This window comes from Protopterus annectens, chromosome 7.part0, assembly GCF_019279795.1.
Source record: "Protopterus annectens isolate FY-2018-M chromosome 7.part0, PAN1.0, whole genome shotgun sequence".
Lineage (NCBI taxonomy): Eukaryota > Metazoa > Chordata > Ceratodontiformes > Protopteridae > Protopterus > Protopterus annectens.
In genome coordinates this window covers 488,016,606-488,031,731 of record NC_056739.1, presented here as the reverse complement: position 1 = coordinate 488,031,731, position 15,126 = coordinate 488,016,606, and the positions used below count along the sequence as shown (strand labels likewise).

Sequence of the window (15,126 nt, the reverse complement as noted above, 5' to 3'; positions counted from 1 at the left end):
TGGCTATGTGAGTCTGGTAATTAACTGCCCTGAAGGACAGGTTAGCAGAGGTGCATACCTTTTTCCCTAGTCTCTCCATAACCTTACTCTCCTTATCAGAGGACAGTAAGGATGTAGAAGGCAATAACTTGAAGGCCTTTTCAGCTGAGATGGAAATGTAGCTGGGTCTGCAGACAGAACTTTAAACAGGAACTTAGCACCCTCAGGTACCTTGTAGAACTTGTCTGGGTGCTTGGGAGCAAGGGGTTGAGAATCTGGGCCCCTGGAAGCAGCAGTAAATGCATCCAGGAAGGCGGGCAGAACTGCTATTTCCCCAGTTCTGCCAGCCTTCCTGGAAGCAGCAGTAAATGCATCCAGAAAGGCTTGCAGAACTGGGGGAATAGTAGAGGGTGATGGAGAATCCACCTGCAAGAGGTCATAATACCTCTTTTGAATATCTGAGACTTGGCAGCAGTCCCATTTGAAAAATTCTTTCATTTTTGGATAGTCTCACCAAAGGAAATATCCTCCCTAGGGGAATCTGTACCATTAGATTCCTCTTCTGGGGAGGCATACCGTAGGGGTGAAGCTACCTGAGTGGAATAGGCCAATGACTCATCTTCAGAAGGCTCCTCCTCATCTGAAGAGGAGTCTGCAGCTGTCCTCTTGAATGAAGTGGAGGGAGAAAAGAACTGCAAAGGGGCAGAGGAAGGTGAGGACTGGCGCAGGGCCAAGAAGGCACTGAAAAGGCTTTGGGAGAAAGCCTGCCAATCAGGTGGGTGTTCTGGTTGAGCAGGAGCAATGTGCTTAGTCTTCATTTTTTTCTTTCTACGAGTTTCAATGTGATGAAAGGCAGAAGGGGCAGACATCGGCCTACATTCGACTACGTCAGTAAGCACATCCTCATGCACAGTGACTTGAGTGATGCCCCGAGGACCCTCGGAAATAACACGCCATGGTTCCCCCTTTTCACCTGAGTCAAACGCCTACACTTCCATCTTGGACATGCTTGTAGACTCCTTCAGGGCTTTCCCTGTGGTACCCACCAAAGGGACATCCACAGACTCCAGAATGACCTCCAGGCTTATATTGGCCTCGGGAGGGACACCCAAGAGACAGGGCACAGCTGATATTTCTTGGCCTTTTTAGTTTGTGGCTTATCCGAAGGACCTAACGTCACCTCCATCTCCCATGCCAGGTGCTTAAGATGTTGGTTCTCCAAGTACAACTTAATTGAAGCTAGAACGGTAAGGTCTTGGTCTAGGCCTAGACAGAACAAACACAGATCGTGAGCATCTTTATGTGGAATTTGCCTTCCACACTGACACTTGTCCTTCCTAGCCAACATGAAATCACCTCAAAAATAAGCAGTAGCAAAAAGCAAGAAAATTAGAAATGAAAAAAACCCCAGTGGGGTACTTATCTGAAAAACGGTTCAACACTAATCTGGTGAACAAACGTCTGGATCAGGCGATCGGACAGTTGGCAGAAAAGTTCTGAGGTTGTTGTGTGCTGACATCTGCTATATAGCAGATATCCCTTTATGACAGACGTAGGCGAGTGGATGTGCAGTGTCGCACGTAACTAGCAGTAGCATGTAGACATTTGTATACTAGCCAGATGTACAAGTTAGCCAGAGGCAAATTCCCATATGTGATGAATACTGCAGCATATGAATAGAAGGACATTAAGTCTACGACGACTTCCCTGCTAGTTTAACAAAAGCATATCAATGTCAAGTGGGAATGGAAATCAAACCAGAAGTAGACAAAAATCAGACAACTGAATGTGCCAAAAAACAAAATAAAGAATGCAAGGTGAAGGATAAGATGAGAATGTAAGAAATATGGAAAATGCATACATAGCTGCAAGAATAGAAAACTCTTGGAACAACCTCAAGTTGATCAGGCTCAAACACAGGAATGGTTAAGGAGAGGTGAATTTAATCCAAAATAAAAAAAAGTTAATACTGGCAGCCCAAGATAGTGGACTACATACACGTTGGTTTACAAAGTCCATTAAACGTGGGAAAAACAGACAAATGCAAGTTTTGTAAAACAGAATTGGAAATGGTCGCACATCTTGTTGCTGGTTGTGATATACTAATGGCAGAAGGACTGTAATGTGGCAAGACTGTTGCATCAGGGAAGTACATGAAAAACACTGGAAACATAAGCCTTAAAGCAATACAGAAAATGATGAAATTTATATCACATGGGATCACCCACAACCAACAGTTCAAAAAATAAATGCAAGAAAACCAGATATAGTATTCCATGAAAAGAAGACAAAGGTAGCAGTGATCATTAAAACTGCTACACCCAGTGACTACAGCGTCTTCCGTAAAGAGACAAAGTCATAAAATACCAAGATTTGCAGACAGAAACAAGGGGAATGTGGAAGAAGGATAACCAGACAGTTCCAATAGTAGAAGGAGCAATGGTTCTTAAAAATAATTTGCAATCATACTTAGATATGTTACCGATACTACCGGAGTCGTTATTACTGGTCACATTGTGGGTGTTGTGAAAAGCACTTCTGGCTAACATCAAAGATTGAAACAATACTACCTTCATGAACTTTAATCATACTTTGGCTTATAAATGAGGCCAATTCCCGTCATGGTATTAGAAACCCAAAAGACTATGAAAAATTAAAAAAGGAAGTACAATGCACCCTACAGCAAGTACGTGGCCAGCCTGACAGACCAGAGTTTCCTCACAAAAAGAATAGTGAGTAAACAACAAGTCTTATATGCAGACTGTTTCAAAGCTCTATCCCTGTAATAAGGCTCTTACAGACTGCTGCGCAGTAGTCTATTGCTAACCTAAAAGGCATCCTCTGATCCCACATTGATGGATTTGTTGCATATCCACAAAACAAACAGCATCAGAAACAGACAATCTAAGGAGCTAAACCTCATCTGCAACATAAACAAGACATGTTCAAGGGGCAGTCCTGTATCTCAAAGATCACCCTTTCTCTGGAACAGGCTTCCCATCCCTTAAGTAACTTACACCAATGTATGGGAAATCACAAATTTAACCCTGGTATGGTACTAATGTCCCTAATGGACAAGGGCAACCTGTGAATGCTTGATGTGTGCAAGCCTATATTGTAACCATACAATTCCATGGGGTACTGACACAGGCAGCAATATTTTGGTAACCTTGGGGTAAGCTTGTCTAGGCTTAAAATGGTTCTTGGACTGATTATCTTGCAACCATTTATGACCCTATGAATGTAGCTTGAAAAAATGTTGCCAAAGACAGGAGGCATGTGTTCAAAATATGACGTTGCAAAAAAAAAAGGTTTCTTGGGAGCATATATTTCAAGATAGTCCAGTTGCATTAGGACAGAAATTAACTGAACCCTAAGCTAAGTCTTACACTTGGAAGAGAATTTAACCTCAGTATAGAGATGTTTTTATTGAGTAGAGGTAACATAACATGCACTAAAGAGGTAGAAGCATAGCTATCTTCAGTGCTGACGGTGGCTAAGAAAGCCATAATTAGAAAATGGAAATTGAAAGACAAAGTATTGACAAGAGGGGCCAAAATGATGATGACAGAAAATAAAAACACTGACCCAAGAACTACCAGAGCTATGAAACAAAACTCTCTAGGTTAAAAACATAGGCTGTATGGGATTCTGTATGGAAAACTTGAAGAGGACAATGACATGGAACACAGCATCCAAGATTTACATCTACTTAGTAAATGAGACTGTAATACAAGATATGAAGCCACTGGTCAAATGTTCAACAAGTAAATTAAAGACATCAAATTATGCTATAAATCATTAACTTGTGTGTTTAAATGCTTTACTTTTGGAGCAACGTGGAATTCAATTTGATATTAAGTTTTGGTAGAATACATATGTTTATGACATATGAACTATGTGCTTAACAGTTACAAGTTAGTTAAGAAAGAAAGCTGACTGAGATGAGGTTAGACTTAGTACTATATAAAATAAAATTATAAAATGGTTGTATCAGCAATCAGTGCTGAAATTGTAAATGCACTGCATATGGGAATTATACAGTACGTAAAATGAACATGTAGCAATTAAAGTGCAGGTCTGTTTGCAAATTTAGAGTAGATGAATAGCATTTAGAGTAGATGAATATCATTGTATTTTAAACCTGAAGTATTCAAAAGCTGACAGGAGTGGAAAGTAAGCCTTCTACAGAAGGATCTGAACTATTCCAAAAGCTATCAGTGTAGTTATTTAGTATTCTAAATAAAAAGTCAAGGACAAAATTACCCAGCTACAAACAAAAATAACATACCCTTTGTCATATGTAAAGTGTGTTCGCAGATAGTCAGATGACGTTGCTCCTATGAAGACAGATGGAATTTTGATCTGGTTCATTACTTCTGCTGCAGAAAAAAAAAATATTTTACTGAACATACTTCAAGAGAAACTCAACTTGATCTATAATCAAAAATTAACATTTGAAACTCGACTAAAAACGAAGTTATGTATTCAACATATCATTCCATCCAGTGTTATGCATTTTAATTCTTCCTCAACATATGGGTTCAGATCCGATCCTAAGTTCTGACTCGGCCACTGTTTCACAGCTCGTGGATACTACAAGCTCTCAAGCTCCTCCCTTACACATAATACAGCAGTCCCCCCTTCCACAGACCTTGTTTGCAGCTTCTTACTGTAATACACAATGAAATTCTAGCTTTAAGATGGAAAGTCACTATCTGGAGCACAAATAGAAGGAACTTTGGTCCCTATAATAATCTCCCGTTCTTCCAGAAGTCATTCAGAGAAACAGGGTAGGGGATGGATGGGGGCAGCTGAGGAAGAATGAAAATGAACAACATAGACGTAATGTCATTGTTAGTACATAACGTCTTTATCTGATGTTGTCGATTTTTATTCATTCCTCAACATATGGGACACAGTCTCCAGCTACCCGAATCCTGGGTGGTCTTTAAGGAAGGATATCCCTGAGTACTGTTGAGCTGAAGGCTGCTGTTCCTCTAGAGACCAGATCCAACTGGTAATGAGTAATAAAAGTATGAGGGTAGCCCACGTTGCAGTCACACAAATATTTTCCATGGATGACCGGGATAATAAAGCTGATGAAACTGCCATGGATCTGGTTTAATGGGCTCTTACAGGCTTTGGCAAGATCAGACCTGACTTATTATAAACAAAGGAAATGCAATCTGTTGTCCATTTTGATAAGGTTACTTTTGAAACTGGTTGACCCAGTCTACTTTCTGAAAAGGATACAAATAATTTATCTGATTTCCTAAATTTCTCTGATCTGTGCAGATGGAAGTGTAATTGTCTATGAACATCTAATAAATGCAAATGTATTCACCTTTGTTTAAAATTTTGGAAAGAAGATTGATTGTTGGATCCTGTCACCACCTTAGGAAGAAAGCAAGGATTGGTTCTTAAGGACACTCTATCCTTATGAAAAATTAAATTAGGAGGATTAAAGGATAAAGCCTGATGTTCTGAAATTCTCCTGACTGCTGTTATGGCTATCACAAATATAGTTTTCCATGTCAAAAATTTCAATTCACATTTTGCAGCTGGTTCAAATGGTTTCTGAGTTACGGCATGTAACGTTAAGTTCATATTCCATGGTGGACTATGGTCTTTAAAAGGTGGTTTGAGTAGAAAGGTTCCTTTTATAAATGCCGTACAAAGATGTGAAGAAGCCAGCATAGAATTACCAACTCCAATATGGAAATTGGAAATGGCAGCTAACTGAACCTTAATCATTGGAACGGTTAACCCCAACATTAAACATAGAAACCAGGAATTCAAGAATTTTTGGTATTGATGCTGAGAAAGGGTTGATGTTTAGTTACTGCACTTAAAGGGCAAATCTTTTCCATTTGCTCGTGTAAATTTTTCTAGGGGAAGGTTTGTGGGGTGACAAAAGAATGTGGCACACCGAGGAAGACAGCTTGGGTTGTCTGGCTATCAATGGAATTAGAGAAACTATGTGGTCAACTTTAGGCCCAGGATATCCAGGTGAGTAATGTCTGTCGGGTGAGACAGACGGTTGGGAATTGGATCCAGAATTAAAGGTGTGTGAACTAAATGAGGCCAAACGAAGGAAAACAAAACCTGTTGAGGCCAATGAGAGGCAATGAGGATGATTTTGCTCTTTAATCAGGATGCTTTCTGTAGAAATTTGGAGATTAATGGAGTTAAGAAATAAGAACAGAGAAGACCTTGGTGCCATTCATGAAGGACAGAGTTTCTTGGAGACCTTCCTGGTGAGGGGATTAGAACAAAGACCCTGTGCACTTGCTGCTCAAGGTAGATGCAAATAGTTCGCAGCATGGTTGGCCTTAACAGCGGAATACCATTTCCACCACTTTTTTGTTGAGAGACCACTCGAGATGTAGTAATATGGACCTACTCAGCTTGTCTGTTATCATGCTGGATTTCCCAGGTATGTGCATTATTATTAGAAATCGAATGGAAGAAATCACCATTGCCACACTCTCATAGTTTCTCGACATAAAGGGTAAGATCTAGTTCTTCCTTGTTTACTAAAGTACCATACTATGGACATATTGTGTGTCTGAATCTCAACAGTTCTGGAAGGGAGACTGTCTTGGAATGCCTGCAATGCTAGAAGTACTGCCCTCATTTCCAGAACACTGATATGCATACTGGCCTCCTTGGGGGACCACATGCCTTGAACAGTATTTCTCAAGAAGTGACCCCCCCAATCTGGGCAGCATCCATGGTCACTATGGCCTTGGGCTGAGGGAGGATGAATGGACAACCTTGTAAAATTTGATCTGACTGAATCCACCACCAAAAGCATTTCTTGCAGGCCTGAGTTATACTGATCTTGGTGGACACAGATTGAAAGAGAATGGACCACTGGGTTGCCAATGTCCATTGTAGAATTCTCATATGGTATCTTGCTAGTGGAACTAGAACTACTGCTGCAGACATGGATTCCAGGGTCTGTAAAATCAGTCTGGTTGACAAGAATGAGTTTTGAAGAATTCATTTGACTTGAAAACATAGTCTGAACCCTTGACGAGGGGAGAGAAACTATCATCGAAGTTGTGTTGAAGAAGGTCCCTATGAATTCTAATGTCCGAGATGGATGAAGTTGAGATTTGTTGTGACTGACAGTAATTCCTAGATTGGAACAAACCTGGAGTACATAGTCTCAAGCTGCTATCAGCAGATGCTTGATTGAAGCGGTTATGAGCCAGTCGTCCATATACGGAAACACCTTGAACCCCTGCAGTCTCAAGTGAGCTGCTACTACTGCTATGCATTTGGTGAATACTCTGGGGGCTGTGGTGAGGCCAAAGGGAAGTACCCTGAACTGGTAGTGACCGGCTCAAAGCTGGACGCGTATATATCTTCTGGACTGTCTGTTCATTTTTATGTGATAGTATGTGTCCTGGAGATCTACTGAGCACATCCAGTCATCCTTGGGCAGAAAAGGCAAAATTGGCTGAACCATGACCATCCGGAACTTGGTATGCTGATTTGTTCAGAATACTGAGATCCAAAATTGGTCTCCAGTCCTGTTTTCTTTGGCACTAAACAGAATCTCGAGTAAGTTCCAGATCCTTTCTAGTCTGGAGGGGACATCTTAGATGACTTTTTTTTTCTAACAGCTTTTGTATTTCCAGAGCTGCTATTTTCCTCTGAATAGGTGGAACATCAGGAATTTTATTGACTAATGGAGGGAATAAGGACAAGGGAATTATATAACCTCTGGAAATAATCTTCTGCATCCAAGTATCTTTTGTAATGTCTAGCTAGGATCTCTGGCATAGGGATAAGTGACCCTTGACTGCCTCCAGAGATGGGCAATCAGGCCTCCTTTCAGAAGTGCTGACAGGGTCTCCCATGGAAAGAATCTCTGGACCCTTGGTTCTGTTGGCCAGAGATGGGCAATCAGGCCTCCTTTCAGAAGTGCTGACAGGGTCTCCCATGGAAAGAATCTCTGGACCCTTGGTTCTGTTGGCCTCCTCTTCCTCATGGGAAATTTCTCTGATTTGACTCTCTCCAATGCCCCTGGGGAAATGCTCTCCAGATGGATCAAGGAATGGGGTTTGGGAATTCCTGAACCACATTTTCTGACCGCCTTGTTGATTCCTCAAAAAGGTTCTTTGAGGAGTTCAAAAATGTACACCCACTGTGACATGGTTTTACCATCTTGCTCACACCAGGACAGTGTGTCTTTCACCTTGGGGCAGAATAATGAACTTCCATCAAAAGGAGCATTGACAAAGGATGACTTGAAGGGCTATGCAAAATCACACAGGCACACCCAGGCATGCCTCCTGATGGAAGTGCCCGAATCAGCTGCCCTTGAGGCTCCTTCAGCTGTATGTGATATAAGCCTCATGGATGAGTTGGAAATAGACTGAATGGTCACCAACTGTGAAGCAAAAGAAGACTGCCTCAGAAGTACTGGTCCCTAAGAGACAGATTTTGAAATTTCTTTGATCAAATCCCTCTGTAATCTGATAAAGTGTGGCAAGTAGTTCAGAGACCTGAGAGCAAAGATCATTGATGCATAAACATGCGTCCCAAACCTCTTGAGAAGGGTCATTGGCAGACCAACCTCCCCTTTGTTTAAGGATCTCTAAAACGTCTCTGAATAAGATGCCATCAGGTAATAATTATACCCTGTTGGGTAGCCTGGAGACTTTGGGCTGGCTGTCCCTGTGGAGAAGAATGCTGAGACAAATGACAAAAAGACATCTGAGATCCAGAAATAAGATCTGAGAGGAGAGGAGCCATCTGACCTTGAGAAGAGCATACTCTCTCGACAACCTTGAAAGTAGAATGCCCCAGAAAGAAGGAAACCACTGGCGCTGAAAAGGCATGCTTCTGGACCGTTGGCTCCCTCTGATCTGAAGGCTCATCACCTCAGGCAGGAATTGGAGCAGAGATAGTGAATGCTAAGACTTCAAGAGGTAGAGACAGCTCTGACAACTTTGGAGTTGACTCCAAACCTCCAATCCAACAACAAAGTTTTGGCTCTGAGAATCGGCTGGCTCAAACACAATTGGAGCCACAACACTCAGAGAAAAAAAATATATTCGGATCTGAAGCAGACAGTGCCAAGAACCCTGGATCCAAAGGCTCCAAAACCAAAGGATGGTTCAGAGAAAGAGCCAGAACAGTAGTAGTAGTACTAGTGAAGGTCTTTGGACCCATGGGGGTAGAAGCCAGGAGAACTCCCATTTGAACTTGTGTTGAGAAATTTCATCATCATTCTGTCCATAATGACCTCTGTGAAACTTCTTGATGAATGGGAAAAGGCTATGAAAGGTGATCTAGAATGACCGAGCCTTTCCAAGAATGGGAATGGGAGCCAAGAGTGTACAGGATCCAATGAGATGGATACCTAGTTCTAGGCATCTCCTTAGATTCATGAAGATCTGGATTTGGTGACACAGATCTGGTATCTGAAGAAAATGGATATGAAGGCTTGCCTTCTGGATCTTAAGTATTTTGAATTTTCTTGAGTGGTTCCAAGGTCATATCCGAAGTGGATTGAGATGAATCAACTTGCTTAGAAAGTCTTTTCTTGGCTTCTTTTTGCTCAGATTTGGAGGGCTGAGTTCTAGTAAATGATTCTCCAAAAGCCAAAGGAAGGAGCCCCTTGAGACTTATTAATGCTCTAGGGTTAAAAGCCTTACAAATCAAACGAAGACTGCAAATGTTCAGGACCTAAGCAATAAACACAGAGATCACTGGCATCAGACAATGGAATTTTATGCTCGCATTTGCTACACTTTTTAAAACCGGACAGTTTATTTGCCATTTTACCACACAAAAATGGAGGAAATAATCCCATTTTTTGATAAAATAACAAGAGGGAGGTTAGAGCATAAAAGAGATAGAAATATACACAATTTTTAATATATTTATTTTACAGAAAAGAAAGGAAAAAGGGATACCAACAATGGTATTAAAGAATTACTGACAAGTGGTAAGAGAAAGATTACTGAAGATGGTAATGAAAGACTACCAATGGCCCACAGAAGAAAAAGACAACATTTATGCTAACTAGGTAAAGGGAGGATAGAGAGAAAAGTTTAGCAAAAAGGAATTAAATATATGAGTAAAAGTAATTTATCTATTCAAGTTAATGCCAGAGAGCTGCAGCTACCATGTCTGTACACAATGGCGGCAAACAATATCTGTAGAATGAGGGGTACTGCTGCATTACAGGTAAGGAAGGAGCTCAAGAACTTGCAGTACCCACGAGCTGTGAAACAGAGGCCGAGTCGGATTGGATCCAAATCAGTATGTTGAGGAATGAATGAAAACTGACCACAGCAGATCAATGCTTTTTTCACACATTGTATTTGGATTAAGTACATTTGAAAAAGAAAAAAAAACCAAAAAAAACTACTACCTGTATTTCTGAAAACTCAAACTCTCTTATTTTGAAATGTCTCTCTCTTTTTTTTTTAATGGAACGGGAATATTACAAGTTACTGAATGGTGACTTATCACCTGTCAGTCTGCATCAGACTAGCAAACACCAACTGCAGATATGATGGGTAAGGGATCACAACACTGGGGATGACACAACATAAATTTTCCCTGTTATTTCTATCATCACTGATACTATCACAGAACAGAAAAGAAGGGAAATGTACTGTTGCAGTAGCTTAACTGTTTGGGTCTTGTACCTGCAAACCAGCTAACTTTTCAAAGCTTAAGGTCTCCTTCCACACAGTCTGTCAGGAGCTTAAGCAGCACCCTACATAAAATGACAGTAACACTACCAAAATCTTAACAGCTTTCTTGACCCAAGAAATGAGGCAACAGCCCTGGAAATGAAAAAAAAAAATGCTGGGAAACATAAAAGGTAACTATATACACATACACAAATGTGTGCAGAAGTACCCAGCTACTTCAACCAGTGCCCTTGGCTGGTATCATGAACCAGCACCCTACACTCTTCCATTGAAGAGCAAAAAAAAGACATCAATCAGGTGGCCGGAAACACAACCTGCCCCCCCCCCCCCCCCCCCGTCTAGTCATTCATGTCCTGTTTATGTGCCCTGCCCCTAACCATATTCCATTTTATTAAAAAAAAAAAAAAACAATAATAATTTATTCTTCTTATAAACTGTAGCAAACCATTTGCTACAAATGTGACCTTGCCTGCACAGAGTGTTAAAGCACTAAAGCTTTAGTCAAAAAAGTGATTTTTTTTTTTTTTTTTTTTTACCTTTAAACTGTAGGAAACTGCTTGTTGCAATGTAGCAAGCAGTTGCTACTGTTGAGTCCACACATGGAGCAATACAGCACTCAGGTTTGACTGCAAATGTAATACTGGCTTTTAAAAGCCAGTCTTGCATTAGAGATTAAAATCAACTGATCATGTCCTCCCAACACATTCTGCCTATGGCAGTTGTCCCTTTAACTCCATCCCAGCTATGCTACTGGATGTGTGTTTTGTGTGTGTGTGTGTGTGTGTGTGTGTGTGTGTGTTGTATGTACATAGACACATATCCTGGCAGTACACCAAAAGGAGGGCTGGAGGGAAGGCATAGCTAATTTAACAGTGATCTATAAAAACATCTACCGCTACAGTAAATTTACTTTCACGACTGTACTATGTTCAGCATTAGATCACTGTTGCAGTAGCCTAAGCTATTTGGGTAGATTAGCATGGCTTAAAAACAAAAAGCACGAAGGAAGTCAATTATGAATACAGGAGCTCCAAGAGAATAGTCTTCAACAAAGCCTGTCCTGAACTTGGAAAAGGAACACAGTTTCTAATGCTTTGTAAAATCATGTACAGATGACAGAGCAGCTGCCTCTAAAACACTTCTAGAATACACCCCTTTCCAGAAAACCACCAAAGACGCCAATGCCTAGCAGAATGGGCACTAACCTTGCCTGGAAATAGCTTGTTATGGTGAGAACAGCAGAAAGAAATAACATGAGACAACCATAAAGAAAGTCCCTGCTTTGGCAATGGTTGCTCCGCCTTTTTACCTTCATAGCAAACAGCTTATCAGCTTTCCTGAAGGATTAAGTTTTATCTAGATAGCATCTCAGCTGCATGTGGACATCAAAAGAATGAAGAATTTTCTCTTTCTTGCTTTTGGGCTCAAGACATGAAGAAAAACATACCGGTTCAATGTAAGCTCAGAGATCAGCCTGATGAGCTGATTAAAATGGAAAAAGAATAAGCTTTTCAAACAAAGTTAAAATTCCAGGGAGGAGCCATCTGTTTTCTAGATGGACTGGTATGTAAAACCCCTTTCAAAAACTTCTTGACTACGGAGCTGGAAGAAAGTACAGTTGCGTAACTTGCTCTTACTCATAAAGAACAGTTAGGTAAGTAAACTGACAGTAGTCATTTGAATGATCACCAGTGCAGTAGTCTTAGCTATATTTATATTTTGCCATGAATATAACAGCCAGACAGCTTCCAAAAAGCTTCAGGGCACCTTCCACACACCCAAACTGTCTGGAATTTTCTATAAAGTAGAAACACACAGAACCCTACTTTACATCTCAACTACAACTATGTACAAGGGTAGAGGGATGGAGTGTGGGTGAGGCTACTGCAGAAGAGAGGAATTTGAATCTCTACTGTTACGGGTAAGTGCAACTTTGACAACTGTACTACGTTCATCATTTCCACTGCTGCAGAAGTCTTTAAGCTGTATCTTTTTTTTTTTAACCAAACAATATCCAACCTGGGAGAAGGAGGAAGGACATGGATCCAGAAACTCCTGGAGAATGGTCCAAGCAAAGATCACCCTGGTCCTTGAAGGGGAATCCAGTTTTCTATGTTATGTAAAACTATGTATGGAAGACAATGTAGCTGCCACTAGAATGCATCTAGAGTCCACCCCTTTCCAGTATGCCACTGAATAAGACAAGGCTCTAGTAGAATGTGCTTTGTTACTGCCTGGAAAGGATTTACTATGATGGGAATAACAAAACGCAACTGCTAAGGACAACCACCTGGAAATTCTCTGTTTAGACAGAGGATGCCCTTTTTTGACCAACAATAGGAAATAAATAGCTGATCGGCTTTTCTAAAAGATTCTGTTCTGTCAAGATAGTACCCAAGCTGCCTATGTACGTCCAGATTATGAAGAATACCTTCTCCATGTTTTTTAAGTTTTGGGTAGAAAACTGGGCGATTAATGCCTTGATTCAAGGTAAACTCTGATACCACTGTAGGCATGAAAGAGGGATTTGTTCTTAATGTGACCTTATCTTTTTGGAATATGAGGTATGTTTCACCCACCATGAGAGCTTGAAATTCAGATACTCTTACAGATGTGAAAGTAATGATAAGTAGAGTTTTCCAAGTCAAGAAACTTAAATCAGCTTGCTCAATAGTCTCATAGGGTGTCATTGTCAACTTCTCCAGCAAAATGTTGAGATCCCCAGGAGCAGCAACCCATTTACTGGGGGGGGGGGGGGAGTCTTACAACTCCTTTCAGAAACTGTTTTACCACAGAGAAAAAAGAGGAGAACCCATGGGGAGACATGCTGAAAGGGCTGCAACATGAACGTTTACAGAGGAATAAGGCAGCCAAGAGGACAGTAACTCAAATATGTGAGCACCAGTGGTACAAAATCCTGATGGGCCCACCATGTTTGGTAAGGCACCAACCGTAAATTTTCTTCCCTTTACCAATGCATGATTTTCTAGTAAGTTTTCTTGCCTCCTTTAATATCCACGCACAAAACACAAGGTCCTTTAATATCCACGTGTAAAAAACAAAGTCCAGCAACCACCACAACTAAGTAATCACAGTTTAATATTGACAAAATGATAAAACAGTAAGATTCAAAGCAAAAACAGCAGAAAAGAAAAACAACTGGCAAGCGCTTTCATGGTTTCACAACCGTTTCTTCAGACCATTCTACAAAGGAGATCATTCATCTATTTAAAAGAAAGTTAACCAATCCAGGACATCTGAAAAAAACATCATAATCACAATCTTTAAACACAAAAAAAATAACAGTTGAAACTTCCCTGTTCAATAAATACATGGAATCTAAGCACACTTCTAATAAAAAATTAAAATTCTGATCTATAATTAAAATACTTTACCACAAAAAATATGAGATTAGAAATGATGTACATTCATTATAGCTCTTACTTACAGCTTCATCTTGTTCAGAAAATGTCTAAAGGTTTTAATGATCACAATATGTATTGTAGCAAGCCTTTTAAAAAATATATATAAAATAATCAATTATCAGTTTCTCCTCAGTGTAGCTGTTTATACCTAAAATAGAACCTAAACCTCGTGCATACTCTTGACTACTATTACGTGTCAGTGGTAAAGTGGTCGTGCTTTTAGTACAAGCTTTAAAGAAACATGCTCATTAATTCTTGGAAACCTATCAGCTATCAATTCTAATATGCAGCCTTGTTCCTTAACCTCAGTTTTATTGTTAGTGTCTTGTCTCCTTCTCTACCACCATCACACATCAGTTCCAAAACATAAGACTCAAACTTGTGATAGATACCAAAATATTTTACATGTGCTACGGCATCACTAAGTTTAAAATTTTTAATATCATTTAAGTGTTAAATTATCCTATCCTTTAAGCACTTATTAGTTTTACCTATATAAAAGGCATAACAACTTTCACAGAATGCATAATAAATTAAGTTCTTTGTCGCACAATCAACATGGAATGAAAATTCTATGGAGTGATGCAGGGTTAGATGCTCAAAATAAAAATTAGAATACATGTGTTTACAAGCCTTACATCTTCTACAAGGGAAAGTACCATTGCATTGATTAAATAGATCACTTTTTCTGCTGTTCCCCTTATAAGGTAACTGTCTCTTCAATGAATAGTTATTATGGAGAGAAACTTGGTGTATCCACAAGCTTTAATCTCAACTCAGTATTCGTAAGTAGTACACTCCCAATTCTTTTTCACAATAGCACATATAAGGCTAACATCACTTGAATATGTAAGTGAGAACCTTAATTCCCTCTTGTTTCTAAGTCCAGAATTCATGTCAACTACCATTGGGGAGCATCCGAAAAATATTGTCTAGCAGTATCAGCCCATTCTATTTTAACTCTAGCTATGCAGGCATCAATTTCTGATGCCTGATACCCCGTACACAGAAAGTCTTGTTTTAAATCTGCCATA

The 15,126-nt window shown here is 40.1% G+C and overlaps 1 protein-coding gene across 2 annotated transcripts in view; it reads right to left on the bottom strand.

The window, feature by feature from the left end:
• Window positions 1–15,126, bottom strand: part of RNF167 (ring finger protein 167) — a 1,911,234-nt gene that overhangs the window by 953,251 nt on the left and 942,857 nt on the right. For both annotated transcript variants that reach the window (XM_044077088.1, XM_044077087.1), the window contains exon 6: window positions 4,271–4,361. In XM_044077088.1, the coding sequence (XP_043933023.1) occupies window positions 4,271–4,361 (91 nt within the window). The remainder of the gene's footprint in view (window positions 1–4,270; window positions 4,362–15,126) is intronic.